The 19,873-nt window shown below is 41.8% G+C and overlaps 1 protein-coding gene across 9 annotated transcripts in view; it reads right to left on the minus strand.

Moving 5' to 3' along the window:
* The window catches only part of DNMT3A (DNA methyltransferase 3 alpha), a 118,231-nt gene that overhangs the window by 59,949 nt on the left and 38,409 nt on the right, over positions 1–19,873 (minus strand). For 8 of the 9 annotated variants that reach the window (XR_010067712.1, XM_063300092.1, XM_063300086.1 and 5 more), the window contains one exon: positions 6,351–6,609. The exons of the other annotated variant lie outside the window; for it this stretch is intronic. Coding sequence is in view for 7 of the 8 variants with exons in the window: in XM_063300092.1 (XP_063156162.1) it covers positions 6,351–6,609 (259 nt within the window). In the remaining variant the exon portion in view is untranslated. The remainder of the gene's footprint in view (positions 1–6,350; positions 6,610–19,873) is intronic. 9 annotated transcript variants of the gene reach the window in all.

Below are 19,873 nucleotides of genomic sequence, written 5' to 3' on the forward strand. Positions count from 1 at the left end.
AATACAATACTGCATGTACTATAGTCTACACAACCATTCCCTGTGGCCAAGATTCTCATATCATGTATACTCACAGCATCTGTTTAGCAAAGGCTCATAGCAACATGCATTAAAGTTTCTTCTTGCAAGTTCAACTTTTGTATTTATTATTATAGTTATATCCTGCCTTTATTTTTTACAGCTCAACGTGATGTACATAATGCTCCTGCTTCCTATTTTCCCCACAACAACCTCATGAGGTGGCTTGGGCTTAAAGAGGGTAACTAGCACGAAGTCACCCAGGGAGATTCCGTGCTGAAGAAAGAACTAGAACTCCCAGTCCCCAAGGTCCTAGTCCAGCATCTTAACCACTATACTAAACTGGCTCTCTTGTGGAAAAACTAGTGATGAATTGCCCCTTGAACAGCCTGAATGTCAGTTTCTATTTCTCAGGCATTGAGTTTGGGGTAATGTAAGATGGTGGCCAGCTAGCATGGAACAGAGCCAAACTCAGTTCCTGCTCCATTTAAAATTGTTACTGGGTGAAGAGCTGGTTTATATGACCATAGCAAAGAAGAAACAGGGCCTTCTGAGCTTGTGGGGCTTTGAGAGCAGCCTTGATTCTTATGATGAGCCTGTTCTGGTTATGTATGTATTAATAAATGAGTCTTAAGTATCATGCATAATATTCCAGCAGAAAAAATATAAAGCTTCTTTCATACTTGCAGGGATATAAATTGACATTGGAACAATTAAGGGAGACTATGGAAAGCAAACTGTGCAAGACAACTAAGAAAATATTCCCCATTCTTGTCTGGTGGGTACAGGATGCTAAGCTAGCTTCCCACTTTTGGCACTAGAAGGATATTGATCTTTCTTTCCTTTGCCCTACCACCCCTCCATTCTCCTCTACCTGAGGAGAACTGGGAATAGGATGTTGTTTCAGTAGCTATGCTCCAGTTCTGGAATGTCTTCCCCAGGAAGGTTCACTTCACTGCCTTCAGCATCAGTGAAGTTTCTGTCTCACTCCCCAAGTTTTCAAGTCTTGTTTTGAAACTTGTGCTAGTTCTTTTTATATCTTTCCAGGTTGTGACTTTTCATTCTGCAGTAGTATTTTAAAGGTTTTTATGCATGTTTTATTGCATTACATTATTGGATTAAACCCTACTATTTTGACTATTGGGCAGTAAAATCAAGGTAAAGTCTTCTTAAAGTCCAGCTTGAATCCTAGTGTCTTCATAATTTTCTTGGCAACAATATGGAAGTGGATTGCCATTGCTGTCTTTTGGGATTTTTTTTTACTCTACACTTTAGCCTATAACTCTGATACCCCTGAGGTTCTCCCATCCAAATACTAAACAGGCCCAAACCTATTTAATTTCTGAGCCCAAACAGATAAGCTGGGTTCCACTAACTGTTAAGATCTGTTGGGCAGTACAGATATAGACTGAAAAAGAAAGAAAATAGTAATAATAAAGTTGCAATAGATCATGGCAAGATACAAACAGTGGACAACTAAAGCTATAAAACAAAAAAACCTTGTAGGCATTTTGAAAAGCCACCAGATGGGTAGAAGGAAAAGAGAAAAACAGTGCTGAAAAGGTCAGTCAGTGATGTGGTTAGAAGCTGTAAGAGTAGCTGCCAGAAGAGCTCGCCTCAGAAAATCATCCCAGAACAGGGTGTTACAGCAACAAGCCCCCCTCCCTCCTTACATTTCACTTGCTTGACACCATTAATGGGCAAGCCTAGGAGGGCAACTGTCTTTTGGGTACTCTGTCCCCAAGCTGGGGAGGGTTTCGCTAGTGATATCTAGGGTTTGGGACTATCGCTTGGAAGTCACTAGGTGATCAGACTGGAAACTGGCTCATTCTTTCCTTTGCAGCAATCTTCTAAAAAGCCTTCCTCAACCAAGTGCGTCTCAGAGGAGTGAGGCTGCAACTCCGATCAGCATCAGTAAGTATAGCCACTAGCTATGCCAGGGTCTGAAAAACACCTGGTTGAGGAAGGAGCCTAAGTTTTGTTTCATTTCCTTCCTTCTCAAGTCACTGAAACATCCCAAATACTATCAACCAAGTATAGAACCCATTCTAGGAAGAACTACTAATCATGAATGACTGAAGCATCCAGGTTGCACCTTTTCTCTCTGACTTTGATGCCTTCATCTCTCCCTTTGCTCTTGCATCAATCAAAAGGATTGCTTTGTTAGTCATGAAACTGTCTGACCCTTAAGGAGAGGCCCTTTTGCCAAGGACCTTCTGCAGTGCTTCAGGCTTTGGAACACACTCTCTCCAAGTTCAAAACCATCTGTAAAAATGCATCTCTTTCACCAAAAATTTAATTTTTAATTGTTAGAATTCATTTTAGTAATCTTTGTGTTTTATAGTTTTAAAATTCTTTTTTTTTAACTTTGTAAATTGCACAGAATGTTTGCTATACAAAAAGGTAAGGTATAACCTGATGAAACAAATTAAGTAAGTAAAAGGCTGACATTCATTCTAGATAGCTGAGGAGGTAGGAAGCACAGCTCACTTCACCTGCCAGGGAGCCTCTTAGAAGACTCCGAGAAGTGCAGGTGGGCACTCACGAAAAGCCCAGCAGGCAAGTCAGGTCTGTGCACTGTGCAAGCTGCCAAACAGGAACTAAGGTGGGGAGGGGGAGAAGAAAGAGTGCCACTCTGTCTCTTTTGTCCTGTGGTGAATTGGCTCAGCCTCTTCTGTTCACCTCTTGCTGCAAGAGCCTCTGCCTCCTTCTTGTGAGAGCTCACCTGCTTGCAGGTTTACCTCAACATAGCATAGCATCCAATGTACTATATTAGCTGTGGGGAGGAGGGGACAGGGTGGAAAGCAGACTTGAGGGGCCTCAGAAAGGGAGGTAAGGGCCATGCAGCAAAGTACGCCGCCCAGAGTCACTCTCTGTGAGAGGGGCGGCTATATAAATATGATGTAATAAATAAATGAAGTACATTGCTTATCCAAATGTGCACAGAAGCATGCAGGTGGAAGGAGGGGACCCAGAGAAAAAGAGAGTGAGGAATTAATGGTCCCTTCCAACTCTATGATTTTATTAGCTGGGGATTGAGATTGAATCTAGATGGAAATCAGTGATGTCCACCAGCTGTAAATTACTTGGATTCCAAAATCAGGTAGCTTTTTGTTCCTCTGCTATGGGTCTACATTTTTAAAAAAAAATTGAGGGCACTTCAATGTGAGCATTTTAACCGGGACTTGTGATGAGTTCCCTTCCCTTCCCTCTTTCTGATGTTTTAACTAAAGAGTTTGTTGGACTTTTGAATTATTACATTTGCGTTTTAATACTATTTTACTTTATTTTACCCTGCTTTGAGATATCTTTCATTTTAGAAGTAGTACAAAAATTGCTTTAATCAAACTGCAGTGCAACCACAACTTCTGCATGTCTATCCCCCTTGGGCCAGCAAGCTCCCCAGAGAGAATCCCACCTTATTCAGATCAGGCCAGACAACACTGCAGCAAGAACTTAGTGTTTCCAGAGACGAGGCCACGCAGCCAAGCCAAGCATTACTGAGATGACATAGAAATGGCCAATAAGCCAGTTGGCAAAATGCCTTGACGAAACTCTAGGGTCCTGTTTTATTTTTTCCTATGTCTAAAATATCTGAGTGCGCAAAAGACTGCTGTTCATCCTTTTTTATTTTTAAAACTAAATTTTAGGTTATTTCTGTCTTACTGAAATACAACACATTCCCTGCCCTATACTTGGTCATCTTTAGCCTACCATGTCTTTAAATATCTTAACAGCATCAACATTTCACAACTTACAGAAGCCATCCTTTATCTATCAAGGTGCCTCCCATTCTCTCTTCTGACCATCCTTTGGAAGTCCCCCTCCCTTTTCTTAACACATTTCCCTGAATGCTGGATGCCCAGGGCTGACTTTCCAAAACCCAATACTCTAGGGTACAAAGGCATCTGGAGGCATATCCCAAAACAATTCTGGGATCGCTTAGTGGTTCTGACCTGCCTCTCTCCCCCTTTGGGATCCTCTGCTTTCAGAGTTTACATCTGGCAAAGCCTCAGCCTGAAGGAGGCCCCTTCCCAACAAATGCTCCTGGCAGGGCAGCAGTCAAGGAGACCCCTCCCCTTACAGGCTTCCTGCCAGCAGGAAATATAAGCTCCCTGGGAACATGGAATTTGCCACTCTCATCCACTCCACAAAGGCCTTCCCCTGGATTTCTGGGGCAGGGCATAATTCCTCAGAAGCTCACCCAAAAAGAGTGGGGAGGAAAAGACAGATCCTCTTTGAAAGACTGAGGAAAAGTGGAGAGAGGAAGACAGGATTTGCTTCGCCCACCCCCAGCAGAGGTAGCTTCACCATGAGAGAAAGTGGGATGGCGGCCTCAAGTACAGATTTGAGGTTTATTAAGAGCTGCAAAACAAGAGATGGGGCAGACAAGGAACCATCCACCACCACCAATTTATCCTTCCTAAGCATCCCTGCAGTGATTGAAGTGCTTTGTTCTTGCACAATTCCCAAGCATTTCAGGGACAGATGGGCAAGGAATTTCCTAGTTAGGGGAGGAGGTAGATCTTCCAACTGAAGCACTGGGGCTTGGCCTGTGCTTGAATAAGAGTCATTTCCAGTAGACTGTACCAACCCCTACACACACACACACACACACACACACACTTATTTGCATGTTAGTTCATTTTAGCTATCTTTCCAATTTTCAGACACTTTTAAAATCAAACAATCCCACATGGCAACATTTTTACAACATATGCTAAAAAAAAAAAAAAGCAGCAGCTAAATCTTTCAATCGCACCTACTGCCTTAGCAAGAACCAGTCTCCTTCGAACATTCAGGCTTTCCTTGTACATGCCCACATAAACACTCTCACTTCTTCCTCCCATGTGATGCAATACCTCTCCCTTTGCGTTTCTTCTGGGACATTCCCACCCATGTAGACACACTGGCAATGCCCCCAAAAGCAGCCATGCTGGCAATCCACCAAAACCACAGCTACAATCATCTGACTACCATGTGGATTTCAGAGCCAAATGCTGCATCAACAGCCATCTGCTTTCCCTTGTTCATCCAAAGTACACAATCAAACCTGTCAACTTTAAAATCACTCACCTGGGTCAAGCACCCAGATACTGGTATCTCCCAAATTTGAAGCTGATCCCTAGGAACACCAAACATTTCGCAAGTCCTGGGGACAGAGAGAATGTTCCAGATCCTAGAGAACCTTTACAATGGGCTTGTTGAAAAGAGAGCTGAGATTCATCTCTGCTACACCCTGATAGAATTTCTAATTGTGAGATGCGAAGGAGAGTGATTGCAAGTCCACCATATTCCAAGGCCAGTGGGCTTCTTACCTCATCATTCATAGGTTCATAGTCATACTAAGCAATCCACAGAACCTTCCTAAAGTGAAGTGGGAAGGAATTAACTGCTTTTCTTCAGAATAACTTCTACCAGCTATTCACTAGAGAGTCCATTGGTTGCAAACTTTTGCTAGAAATGCTCTGAGTGAAAAAGTGGATTTCCAAGGACAACTATTGGATATGACAGGGATGCTCTTGCATTAGTGATGGGACAGGAGCAGCAGCAGGAGAAATATTGGCTTGGGGTTCCCACAGGCCACACTGTACTCAGTCCTAGAAAGGGAAGTCCCATCAGCAGTTATTTATTTATTTATTTCAATAGAGAGAGATTACAGACAAACAGAAAAAAGCTTTGATTCCTATAAGAGTCAAAGTCAGACCCACTTTCTTGGCCTGAGCAACTGAGCAGGAAAGCAGACTTACGTAGTATTCAAACATTCATATTTAATTTCTTTTGTGCAGGATAAACCTGGCTTCCTAATTTGAATGACACCTGTAAATACCTGCACATCAGACCCTCAGGAATCAGTCCTGCCCTCCCTTGCTTCAAGGCAACTGCATGCCTTTTTACCTTTATTTAAAGCTCCACACATACATTGATCTGTTCATTTATTACCTTATTTAAAAAAAGAACAAAGCAACATTTTTTAAATTGCAAAATTGTTCTGGGGGTTTCTTGGTGACTTCACAAGACCTTGTCAGTTCAGCACTGCTAACAGGAAGGTTCTTGTGTAAGTTGCAGAACTCTTCTTTCCCACCTTGACCACTGACAGAAAAACAGCTACAAAATACAACAAAGACGCTCCACAGTTCTAAGATCTTCAAGCTACAGGACTCCAGTTCTGTATCAGTTCTTTCTCTGCCATAGCCAGCCTCACCTAAACCTCCTCTCACTTGGATTCCAGAACATGACAGCTTGACCAATCCCATACATTAGTTACCCTTGATCTCTAAAATGCTTGCTTGCTTAGACTGCAAGAGGATGATCTGACACTGTCTATTCACCTTCACTAGTAGGTGGATCAGGACTGTCCTTGGGGGTGCAGCGCCCATTTTCCAGGGCCCGCCCCATCTCTCCATCTGGCAGGCCACTGGGTTCATTCTCGCTTCGCTGCCTGCCCTTTAGATCGGTGATGGTGCTATTCTCAGAAGCACCCATCTCAGCATCTCCATTGGGCACTTGCTCCATAGGGCTGGTGTTGTGGGTAGGTGGGGGGCACTTGGGTGCTGAGGCTGTGTCTTTGGGGATTTCACTGGTCTCCACCTGAAAAGGACAAAAGCAGGAAAGAAAAAGGGTGTGAAAAATAGTTCAAGTCATTCACACCTTCTAGATCTAAAAGAATATCACAGAACAAAAGGGACCATCAAAGCTTCTATAAATCCCATCTAAGACAAACTTTGGCAGATATCTGTGAAGGAAGGCCTGCTCTCTAATGTGAAAACACTTGTTTCACATATAAACAAGAACAAATCGAGTAACAAACTGATTGTAGCATAAGCATTTGCAGAGCAGACCCCACCATTAGTTGCGCGGAATCTCATCTTGAGTTGTCAAATACACCCCCACCCCCCAGCATACAAACAGGGCACACAATCAGGGCACACAGACAGTGTAAGGAAAGAAACCACTGCTAGCTGTGAGATCTGAGGGAATGAAATGCAAGAAATAGACACAGTGTATTTATTTGACAATTACATTAAATATTAAATGTGGGCAAATTGTAATCATCTGTAGAGTGCTGCCAATAAATAATTAGGCCTTGATAAATTGAAACAAGGCACATTTTAAATCATATCTGAGGTAAATGAAGATTTCTCATATGTGCAGAAAGAGTTCTCCAAGAAAGTCAATAACTTTTAAGCACCTTTTATCAAATCTTACTGATATATTACAAACTTACATGACTGGTTGGTGGCTTGGCCTCATACGCTGATAATTCCCCTTTTAAGCTTCTGCAATGCACAGGACTCCCTTTAAAAACAGCTCAGGAAAACAAAGCCACTGAAGCTGGATTATTAGATCATGTTAGGTCTAACTTTTGTCAGTTGCACTGGCTCCCAGTCTGTTTGGGGAGTCCATTTTAAAGTATTTCTTATAACTATTAAAGCCCATATAGGTAGCTTAGGACCAGATGATCTGAAAGACTGATTTCTCCCACATTCAAAAGTCCAACTTAAGAGTCCTTGCCAAACCAAGGAAAAAATTTTTCAGTAACCACTATCAATTCTTTTTTTAAAGAAGGATATTTATGTTTGTTTGTCATAATCTACTCAAGAGAACAATATTGAGGAATGCCCACATTTCATAAATTAATTAATGACTGATGGGTAAAACTTTTGCTCTGCTAGTGCCTCTGGTTCTGAAACACCACAAAGAACTTCACGGTTTAGGAGTAAGAGGTCTCAGCAATCTTTAAACTGAAAATGCCCAGTTTAAGCCCTTAATAGGAAAAAAAAAACAGTAAGTAGGCCTTGCATTATTATGGAAGGAAGAAGTCTGGATCCATTGCAACTGAGAGAGGGACAGGATTTTGCAAGGTGCAGACTTATAGCAGTGCCTTGTCAGCCCAGAGGTCCACTGTCTCCTAACTGAACAAGACCACTAGAAAAAGAGAGGAAATGGACATGTTAAGAAGTGTTATTCTCAGAAGATGCTATGACACCTCCTTTTATCAGTAACCATTTGCTTCTTTCTCTTAAATTTGTTTTCCTTTGAATCTAAACTAGATCTCATAAGGAAATAAACCATTTGGTGTTACTAAAGTAGTTGCTTGGTGTCAAGAGCCAAATGGAATTCCACACTGGTTACACAACACTTGTTTCTGCAACAGTTCCATGGACTACCTTCTTCTCTCAATACTCTTTGCTGAAGCCAAGTGAATTAAGATAGTCTCGGAATCATGTTTTCTTGCTGCTAAGCCAAAGATTCACCTTGCACAAACATCATTTGCATACTGTCCCTCTGCATCAGTTCTGATTCCTTCCTAAAGGCCTTTTCTTGCCTCTTCTTATTCACTAGGTAACTGTCAAGCAATTAGGCTCCCAGAGGGGGAGAGGCAAACATGGCTATATTCTATTAGATACTCAATCTTGGCAGAAATGGCAGACATATTATCATAACGGTTAGATAGGATTCTATGAGTTAGAAGGTACTTTCAATCTAGTCCAACCCTCTGCTCAATATTTTGGGATAGATGGCTAGCCAGTCTCTGCTTGAAGACCATCATTGAAGAGGAACATATCACTTCATGAGTCAACCAATTTTACTGGTTGATAATTCTCATGGTCAGGAAATTTTTCCTAATATACTGTATAACATGAATCTATTACAGTACTCAGTATTTCAACCCATTAGTTCTGGTTCTATCTTCCAAGACAACAGAGAACACCTTCTCCTTTATTTGACAATCCTTTAGATATCTGAAGACTTCTATAATATCATCCCTCAATCTCCTTTTTGAACATACCTAGTTCCTTTAACTGTTCTTCACACAACTTGGTTTCCAGTCCCCTTACCATCCCAATAACTCTGCTCCAAATTTACTCTATTTTGTATATGTTATTTTTAAACTGCAGTGCCCAGAACTGGATACAGTATTCCAAAGGAGCCTGATCAATGGAGATTAGAGTGGAATAATTACTTCTCATGATCTGGACTCTATGTTTCTGTTAATGCATTCCAACATAATAATTCCCTTTTTACCTATCTGCATCACACTTTTAGCTCATGTTCAACCAGAACACCCAGTTCCTTTCTACATGTACTACTGCCATGCCAGTCTCCCCCATCCATGTACTTGCGCCTTTTCAGCCCAAATGCAGAACTCTACATTTCTTCCTGTTAAATTTCATTACTCATATTCAAGCCTGCCTAGATCTTTCTGAATCTTCCCTTTCTCTTCCAAGGTATTAGCCATTCCTGCTAATTTTATCTAAAAAATTGATAATCATCCTCTCAACTCCTTCATCCTGGTCATTAATACAAATATTGAACAGCACTACTCTCCAAGCTAATGAAGAGCCATTTATGAGTATTCTCTGGGTCCTTCAGCCAATTATGAATCCATCTAAGAGTTGTATCATAAAGCCCATAGTTTACCATTTTATTTATAAGGGTATTGCGAGAGGTGTTGGAGGAAAATTCTGAGAGTGCCTTGGACTGCAAGAAGATCAAACCAGTCCATCCTCCAGGAAATAAAGCCAGACTGCTCACTTGAGGGAATGATATTAAAGGCAAAACTGAAATACTTTGGCCACATAATGAGAAGACAGGACACCCTGGAGAAGATGCTGATGCTAGGGAGAGTGGAGGGCAAAAGGAAGAGGGGCCGACCAAGGGCAAGGTGGATGGATGATATTCTAGAGGTGACGGACCTGTCCCTGGGGGAGCTGGGGGTGCTGACGACTGACAGGAAGCTCCGGCGTGGGCTGGTCCATGAAGTCACGAAGAGTCGGAAGCGACTAAGCGAATAAACAACAAAATTGCGAGAGGCTTGATTGAGTATTTTGCAAGGACAAAGTATTCTACGTCCATGATATTCCCCCTATCTGGAGCATAGGAACATTTACTCCAGTTTGGTCTTCTGGGACCTCACCAGTTCTGCAAGAATTCTCAAAGATTATAGTTAGCAGTTCTCTGACCATCTCTCCTAGTTCCTTCAGTACCCTAAGATGAAATTCATCTGGCCCTGGAGACTTCAATTCACTTAAATTAGCTAAGTGTTATTTTACCCTCTCCTTGTCTATTGTGAACTGCACTTCCCTCCTTCCACTAGTGGCACAATGACAACCACCTAGGGCTTCATTTCCCTTCTGAGAGAAGACAGAGGTAAAATATGAGTTAAAATATTCTGCCTTCTTGTCATCCCCCATTACCAATTCACTCCTTTCTCCTTGCAACAGACCTATAGCCTTGCACTTTTTATTTCTGATGTACTTGGAAAAGCAATTTTTGTTGTTGTTGTTATTTTGGGCATTTCTTGCAAGCTCATTCAGTACTTTAGCCTTTCTGACATAACCTCTACACTTTCTGGCAACTGCTTTAAATCCTTCTTTGTTTATAACCTTTCCCATTTACTGTACTGATCTTTTTCTACCCTGTTTTTTCAGGTATCTCCCATTTTTCCTTTTTATAGGAACCATTTGTAAACTTTCAATATTTCCTTTCCAGGATTTCTCATTCTTCCCAGACACTTTCCCTTTTCAGATTAAAGCCTCTAGATCTGAACTACCTTCCAAATGAATCTGCATATTAAATAGTTGACAATTACTGAGCAACCAGGAATGGTAGTTCAGAATTTAAGCATGGTTGAATCTTAAACTCCTCCCATTCCTTTGTTGCACCTCCCTCTCAGAAAAGGAGACTCTGATTTCCTCTTACCTCTAGCCATCATACTGTCCACTGATGACAGATGCTCAATTACCAGTTCTGCATTCTTGTGCTCCTTTTCAGATAAGTCTTCCAGACACTACCTGAGCCCTGACAGGTATCCCTTACTATTTATCCATGTAGGGACAAATGATACCATTATGCAGCTACAGCTACAGTATATCACCTTGGACTTCAAAGTCTAAAAGAAAGCTGAAGAACTAGAACAGAAGCTAACTATATTATGCCAGAGTTCAAGGTATTATGGAAAATCAAAGCAGAGTATAGTCATCTATACTTTGGATTTCATGTAAGCATATTTTAATGAACTTAGAGCAATTATAAGCAGGATTTCATGGCAAAAGAAGGAGCCCAAGGTAGTTGTGAGTTCTAAAAAATGAAATACTAAAAGCACTTATTTGAAGACAGTTGTAATAAGGAAAATAATACAAAGAAGAAGAAACCAGTGTGGCTGCACAAGAAGTTTATGGAAATCTGAGAAATCAAAAAGGCTTTATACAGAATGTGAAAAAGAGGCAAGTCACCAAAGAAGGTTATATACAGATAGCCTGGATTTACAGAGATGGTGTCAGGAAAGGTGAAGTTGAGAATGAGCTGAGGCTAACAAAGGATGCTAAAATCATTGGAAAAGCCTTCTTCTGTTATGATCAAAATAAACAGAAGATTAGACAGTATACCTCCTGTTCAATGAAGGTAGCAAAACGCTAACTGGTAACAAAGCAGAACTACTACAATTTTTATTTTGGCTCAGTCTTCTCAAAGAGGATATGCGCTCCATCTAACAATTATGAAGAGCTCACTGAACAAAGCAAATTCCAACTTGTGCTTGACAGAAACCCAGACAAGAAATATCTACTGACATCAATTCCCAAGAAAATTCTAGAGCAATTTGATGTAAGTACCCTGAAAACAATGTGGTGATTACAGGATGTCAGCATGGGTTTGTCAAGATTAACCTTGTCTCATTTTTTGACCAGGTAACTACTTAGTTACGCACAACTTCCTTAGTAGATCATGGGAATGCTGTACATACAGTATATTTTAATTTCAGCAAAGCATGTATCAAAGTACTTCATGACTTTCTGATTTGCAAGCTAGTATGAGCTGGATGGCATATCTATTTGGTGATTCCACACTGGGCATAAAAACCATACACATAGAGTGCCCATCAATAATTTCTCATCACACTGGAGAGAGATATCAAGGTGGGTACAACAGTGTTTGGTCCTCAGCCTTGTAATCTTCAATATGCACATTAATCTTGGATGAAGAGATGGAGATAATACTTATCAGATTTGCAGATGACACAGATCTATATTCAGATACCCCTGAATATAATACTCTTGAACACAAACAAAATTCAAAAATTTGGTAAGTCAGAGAGGGGGACTGAAAATAACAGTTAATCACTCCTGGAGATGGCTGGTGCCCTAAAATGGCCCTTTAGATATACATAAGCAGTTTTATATCTATCATCGTCATCTGCATTTTATACTATATTTATGTCTTTATATTATAATATAATTATAATATATTATATTATTGTATTTGATATTTATTTATGTTTATGATATTTAATGCTTTTATTGTTTTTGTAAACTGTCCAGAGTCCCTCCTCTGGAGGGAGATGGGCGGCGGCAAAATTAAATAAATAAATAAAATTATAAAAAAGAAACTCATTGGTATAGGATTCTTAACTGGGTGAAAAGATATGTAAGAGTTGAGGCAGAAAGGGACAGATGGCAAAATACTTCAAGGTCAGGGAATGAATAGCTACACAGCCACTGACTCAAAAAGGTGGGAAAAGACTCAGGATACAAACCTCAAAAGTTGCCAAGAAAACTGCATGCTATGTAATTGCCAAGAGTCAAAACTGACTTGAAGGGACAAATGTGTATATATACATACCCGCACAGAGACATATGTACACAGACATATATATAGGCCAGGATTCCTAAGTTAGACTGAGAACTTCTTTTATGCATGACTCTCTAATTCTCTGCAATTAATCTACTTATCTAGCCTTCTTGAGTCTGCTTGGGTATACAGAACAAAGAGAGAGTATAACTGCTATACCTAGTATGAAGCCTGGAAATTCATTTTTACATCCATCAGTAGAAGTTTCCAACACTAAACACATTAGGTGCTGAACCCAAAACAAAGCACTGTTTTCAGAAGTTCTGCCAAACTGTTTTGAATCAGCCACAGTTTGGCAGAAATGAAACCCAGAACCTTTTGGTTGTTCTGTTCCAGGTTTTATACAAAAGAAAACCTGGAATAATTTTATGGGGCAGGTACAGCAAAGGTGGTATGCATCATCTCCATTCTGTCCTCTGCCCCTCAGCAGCTCCCAATGTTGCATATGCCACCAGCCTGCCGAGCCCCAGTATTATCAGCACCTTTCCTTCCCTCAATGATGTCTCAGCATGATATATCCCACCGCCCTCTCCCCGGTACCCACTTTCACACCAAAGTTGCCACCACTTACGTCCTAGCTCTGCACACTTCACCAGCATATCAACCCTCTTAATCTTGCCAGTACCTTCCCTTATAACTTTGAGAACTGGTTCTCACACAGTCAGTAAAAAACAACACGATGGCAAATCTGAAGGCTGCACAAAGAAAAGACAAATGGAAATAAGCCAGCCCACTTAAAAGAGAGGGGCAAATAATTTGTTACACAGGACAGGAAGAAGAAAGATATGCAGGAGAAGAGTGCTAAGGCATGTTCAAAAGCAACCTTAACATTAGCTGAGTTGCAGAGAGAGTGCACCATGAAACAGTAGAGAGCAGCTGTCTCTCCCACTTCACCATGATGACACAGGCACAAGCATACTGCCCTCATACCACCACTGGTCTAATGGCTGTTTAGGCTGTTAAGCCTTCATGCTGAGGATCAGCTCAGCATTCTTGTGGATACAGGGGGAAGTCAGAGTTGAAATAATTGGCTTCTCCCATTTCCCAATGCAGAACGGTCTTGGAAAACAGTGCACAAGGCCAGAGGGAGGGGACAGTCCCATAGTCTAAAGCAGGCAATAAGTACCAGGCTGATCTCACCCCTTGGTAGGTGTTATTTGTCTGTGATACTGACCAAATAGCTAGGAAAGTACTTCAGTCAACAACCAAGGCAAAATTGCCATAGCTTGATGCCTGCTTAAAGGGGAAAGTGTACTTTAACAGCAGACAAACTAAGGACAACTTTAAGCTGCCTCAGGTATGGGTTAAGGATAAGAGGAAGACAACATCATGAGGACAGAGTAGAAAAAAGAAGTTACAGGGACTTGCTCATGCTATGGTTTGGTGCAAGTGGGGAAAGGGCCAAATTCTGTAATTCTGTGACACTGTAAGAAGAAGGTCTTCTTTATCGCTTGGGCAAGCTTCCAGTATCTCCAAATAACATCCATGCTTTTGAATTTGTGCTGCCCCCATCTCCTTCCCCTGTTGTTCAAAACCAATTGCTATCTTAACTTTAGCATAATGGGAAGGAGATGTCCAGAATATGCAGCATGTTCGCCCCACATAGGACAAGCCTATGACTTTCAGCAAGGACTGAAAGAAGTTCCTTGGGTAACAGCTACTCTGGTCCATGTTCTAACAACATAAAAAGTGGTAAACTCTTAACAGGTGCCAACCAATGAACTCACTAAGTAACATCTGCCCATCTACACAGACCTACCGGCAAAAGAGAGGTGGTTCAACAGACAAAAGGTTTGGCATGGCTGGTACCATTTTTTCTGATACGAGGATGAAGAGTTTCAAATAACTTATTCACAAATTCTTATCATTTTGAGAGCAAAGAAAACAACCTGGGCTTTCAGAGAGCCCATAATAATCTCTAACTTTACGTCACATGTATGTATGTATGTATTTTTCCATTTAATCGGTGTTTTCAGAGAGCCCATAATAATCTCTAACTTTGCATCACATTTGTTTGTTTGTTCATTTAATCAATGCAACTATGGGCAGCTAACAATATGTTAAAACAATATTAACAAAGGGTTAAAAAACTACAATGATCACTGAGGATAAACTCTAACCCTAAAGCCAGACAAAACAATCAACAAAGACCTCTGAACAGGCCATCTAGTCTCCTGACCCCCAGACCCTGGTGCACATCCAGGTCTTCAATGCTTTACGAAAGGCCGACCAGGTTGGGACCAATCTAATCTCAGGGGGTATGATGTTCCAGAGGGAAGTCGGTGCAAGAGAAAAGGCACACTTCTGAAGTCCCGTAGGTTAACAGTCTTTAACTGAAGGGACCTGGAGTGTGCCCTTCTTGTTGGATCTAGTGGGATGGATAAAAACAATCAGGGAGAAGCAGTCCTACAAATAACCCAGTCCCATGCCATGAAGGGCTCTATAGGTGACAACCAGCACCTTGAATTCCACCCAGAAGCACACTAAGAGCCACTGCACCTCACAGAGCAGAAGTGTAACATGGGTGTACCAAGTGTGCCTGTAACCCCCTGTACTGCTGCATTCTGGACCAGCTGCAGCTTCTCGGTGATCTTCAAGGGCAACCCCATGTAAAGGGTGTTGCAGTATTCCACTTGGGAGGTGACTAGGGCATAAGTGACTGTAAGCAGTGCCTCCGGTCCACAAAAGGGTACAATTGGTGCACAAAAAAAAATTGTGCAAAATCCCTCCTGGCCATAGCTATTTGCTCTTTGAATAGGAACCGTGAGTCCAGGAGGACCCACAAGTTGCACCCTGGTGCAACCCTCTCCAGAACCAAAGATGAAAAGACCCTGGATCCAGGGGATCCTAAAACCCACAGACAGTCTTGCCAGGATTGAACTGAAGCCTGTTCTTTCCCATCCAGACCCAATCCCCAAGCCTCCAGACACTGAGAAAGAACCTCTACCACAGGGTTTCTCAACCAGGGTTCCATGGAACCTTAGGGTACCGCAAGAGGTCACTAGGAGTTCCCTGGGAGATCATGATTTACTTTAAAAATTATGTCAAATTTGGGCAACTTCACAGAGGTAAGTTTCATTCTTTATTTTTAGTTTAAGAACACTGTGAATGCATATATACAGGCCTACCCCTTAAACAAATAAAATAATTTTGTAACTTCTGGCCTATATTTGAGCTTCAATGTGCAGGGCTTCCCGAGGCCTGAAAAATATTTCAAGGGTTCCTCCAGGGTCAAAAGATTGAGAAAGGCTGTTCTGAACTGAAAAGGAACCAAATAATTTGCTTCCTACACGATTCTCTGAGGCTGCTGTGCAACCAACGGATATGAGATGAAAGTTATCCAAAATGGTTGGACTGAGCAATGGCTTATTGAGAAGGGGGTAACCACTGACTTTATAAGCAGTGGTGGGACCACCACCCCTTTCTCAAGGATGAATCCACAACTGCCAGGATCCAACCACATGTCATTTCCAAGGAAGCCTTAGCTAACCAGGAGGAACTTGGGTCCAACACAGGTGACTGACCAAACACTTCCAAGAACCCTGTCCACTTCATCAGGACCAACAGGATCCAACTTATCCCAGATAACCAGGCCAGACTGAGCCTCAGTCACCTCCATGGGCATTGCATCAAGGCTATGCTAAAATCTCTTTAATCAATCTTATCCTACCTTTTTTTTGGGGGGGGGGGAACAATGCTAAGTCTGAATATTAAGAAGCAATAATTACACTACAGGTGTTTAAACATATTAATGTGGACGAACTAGTGGAGACTGAGGAGGTGAATTCCCAATGTGCACCTATTAATGGCAACTACACAACACCACTGCACCACAGCTTACACAGAGACCTTGCAAGGGGATTTCCCCTGTTCTCCCCATCTCTCTAATGAGATAAACAGAAGTAAAACTAAGGCCTAAAAAAGCATATTCTGCTAGAGAGAAATGTAGGTCTCTCTCCAAGTATGGTGGCTTAGGGAGAAAAGGAGACAGCAAAAGGTTTTTGGATATTATGATCACTGAATAGCCTGCAAACTGCCTGACAGCAACTGTTCCCATCTACGTATATCACCTATTCGTTTTACAGGAAGGGAAAACAATGCAGAGAAAAGCTGATACACAGTCATAAAGGGCTTCAAGTGTATACCCAGTCCAGCATTTTGGGTTCACAGTAGCCAACAAGCAAGTCCATGGCAGAGACAGAACTGGCAGCCTGCCTTCACACTAGCCACTGGACTCTCTGTGCCTTGAGTGGCAATATCTGAAGGAGAGAACAGCATCCTACCATTCCATCAGTTTCAACCTGGTAGTGATCCAGGATAAATTGAAGCACCTGTTGACAAGCACGAAGGCTACCAAACTTCCTTGAAGAGTTGCAGCAAAGATTATCTATCAGCACCCACTCCCGTAGAAACTAGGATTTGCTTAACCACCACACCTTGTGATCACAGGCAAAATGCGTGTCCTGACTGGCATCCAATGGAAAAAGAATGTGATGGCAGATGTGGTCAACCATCTGACCCAGCAAAATAGTTTTCCATTAAATTTGAGTCAAAACTGTGTGCAGAACACTAGCGTCCATTCTGTAAAAGACTGGGAACTGAGTCTGGGAGTGGGGGAAGGGGGTAGGGCATAGCTCAATAATGTCCCAAATCAATCCATGAAGGCTTATCAGTTTAGAAGGTCTCAGGTAGCAACAGAGGATGCTTAAAAATATTCCTCTTCTCTCCTCTCTTTCTGAACCTCTGGATAGCTGCTTCCTATCAAAACAAGTAACAACAGCCAGGCTGCAAATGTCTGCCTTCTACTCTAATTCCGGCTGTGGTACAATTTGTGAGGAGACCAACATGCTTGCTAAGGATAGGAACGTGACCCACCTATGCAAGTCAGCTTTTACCCACAAAATGAAAGAATAGCCATAGGGAAGATGGACCCATATTTGATTATTGTTAGGTACACATGGAGGCCCAAATGGGTCTATCAGGTTCTCACACGGATCTAGCAGAGGGGCAGTTCTAGAACTATACCCAAGGAGCAGACCATGTTTCACAAGCAATTTGTACAGCCATGGTGACAGCTCCATGTCCAGTGATGGTCCCTATTACTACTTAACAGCAATAGCAGTGTTTTTTCAGTGATGCTATTCTGACTGCACCCAGAAATCTTGCTTCTCCCAACACAATGCAACTATACGAGGCCCAGGAGAACCAGCATAGACTAAGGTGTTGGACAAAAAGCTGGGAGTCCCAGGTTCTAGTCCACCATCAGGCATGAGAATACACGGGTGACTTTTGGCCAGTCATTCTTTCAACTCAACCTACCTCACATTACTGTTATGGGGAAAACAGGAGGAGAGGGGCTTGTTTGCTATCTGGAGCTCCTGAATGAAAGGCAAGGTATATATTTAATTAATAACGCTTTGTGCTTTGCCCTCGTGACAAATGAATGTGGTCGAGTTGTTTCCCTCTGATCTTTTAAAATCTTGCTAGTGAGCCTTACTGGATCTGAGAACGAAGCCTCCACAAGCTCAAGAAGACTGTCTATGTGTCTTACCCGGCAGCAGCCCTTGGGGTTTCTCCCTCCAGTCAGAAGGAAAAGGTTCTGTGCACCACCTGTCCACACCAGCTCCTGGCAGTGCAGGTTTCCTGTTCTGCTCTGCAGAGGAACTGGCCCCCTCCTTCTCAAAGACACATTTCCTTAGAAACTGAAACGAACACGCAGGCCCCGGAGGAGCTTCAAAACTGCCATCCATGGGTAGCAGCACAGATAATTGCCAAAGCAAAGCTCAACTTTAGTTGTGGATGAGCTTAAAATCCACAACATTATGATACTGTTCCTATTTTATAAGCAATGAACTGTGAATCACAAAAGCACCAAGAATTTGAACTGAGGCCACTCATTTCACCCAATATGTGACAGTAATAAACTAAAATAGGCTATGTCGTGGTTCAGTGTGTTATGGGAATCTGGCCATTGTTATTGCCATGATTTTATTTGCTTAGGCATAGCAGCTTAAATGAACAGAGCAATTTGTTTTGTTAACCCAGGTTTAGCATGTTTGTGAAGTTAGCCACAAGATGTGAAACCAAATTATCCCAACAGATACCTTAGGTCATGGAAAAGAAAAGATGGATGTGGGGGGCATATTTTTTAACACTGACCAAAGAGGCATTTTCAAACAGAGAAGAGAAGTTAAACCTAAGTTGACTGAGAGGGGAGGGAATCATTCCTATGTGTACAATTCTGCAGGTGATGAATAGAGTAAGGACTAAAATAAATTTCAGAAAGCACAGATTGATTCATGCTGACTCAATAAATGCAGGTAGGCTGAAATTCAGCTCTAAAGCTGCCTTCCTATGAGCCACTAGATAAAACTTTAAAAACCTGATATAACACTTCTTGTCTGCAAATGACCAGAGTGAGAGAAACACATTGGTCCATGCTTGTGAAGTCAGTGGACTATATGTGGCTGTCATTTATGAGAATTTAGACTTGATCTTGGATAAAGTCAACACATTCTGCCCTCCTTGCATGACTGATCTGCTTGCTTTGAAATTACAATTAGATAAAATTTTCCTGTCTTTTTATTAGACTGTCCTCAGTCTTTTTGAATGGAAAAGGCTTGGCCTGCATAGCATGTGATACAACAAGGTGAACACAGTTCCTTGGCTAAGCACAAGTGTACCCTTTGAGGTGCAATAAACTCTTCTTTTTGGGGGGACAACTGGTCTGCAACTTCAAAAATGATGGGTATCATGGTAGCAGGGGAACCCCAAGATACCACAAAACAACTTTCTTGGAGTCTGTTTGGTCTGGTATGTCATAAATTGTTCAGGCCCAGATGGGGTAAAGTGCCCAACCACTTCTGTCTTAGGAACAGGGACAGACTTCAACTATTATCCCTACACATTACTCAAATAATGAAGCAGAGGCACTTGTTATTAATAGGAGCAAACCCCTGCCATCTTTCTACAATCTTTACAACTGTAAAGTAGGTCAATGTCACCTCCATTTGCAAATGGAAGGGCACAATACTGAAAACCTACTAAAAATGATCTCAAGGAAGTATCCATAGAAATTTCGCAGCCCACATTCTTGCATAGCTGAAAAGTGGGCAGTTCAAGGCCAGGTGAATGCAATATCAACTGACTGACTTAACTGACATTTTTTCCAAATAATCCTAGTACCACAGAGACATCAGAGGGTCTCTGGTTTTGCAATAGT

Source organism: Candoia aspera, chromosome 1 (assembly GCF_035149785.1).
Source record: "Candoia aspera isolate rCanAsp1 chromosome 1, rCanAsp1.hap2, whole genome shotgun sequence".
NCBI lineage: Eukaryota > Metazoa > Chordata > Lepidosauria > Squamata > Boidae > Candoia > Candoia aspera.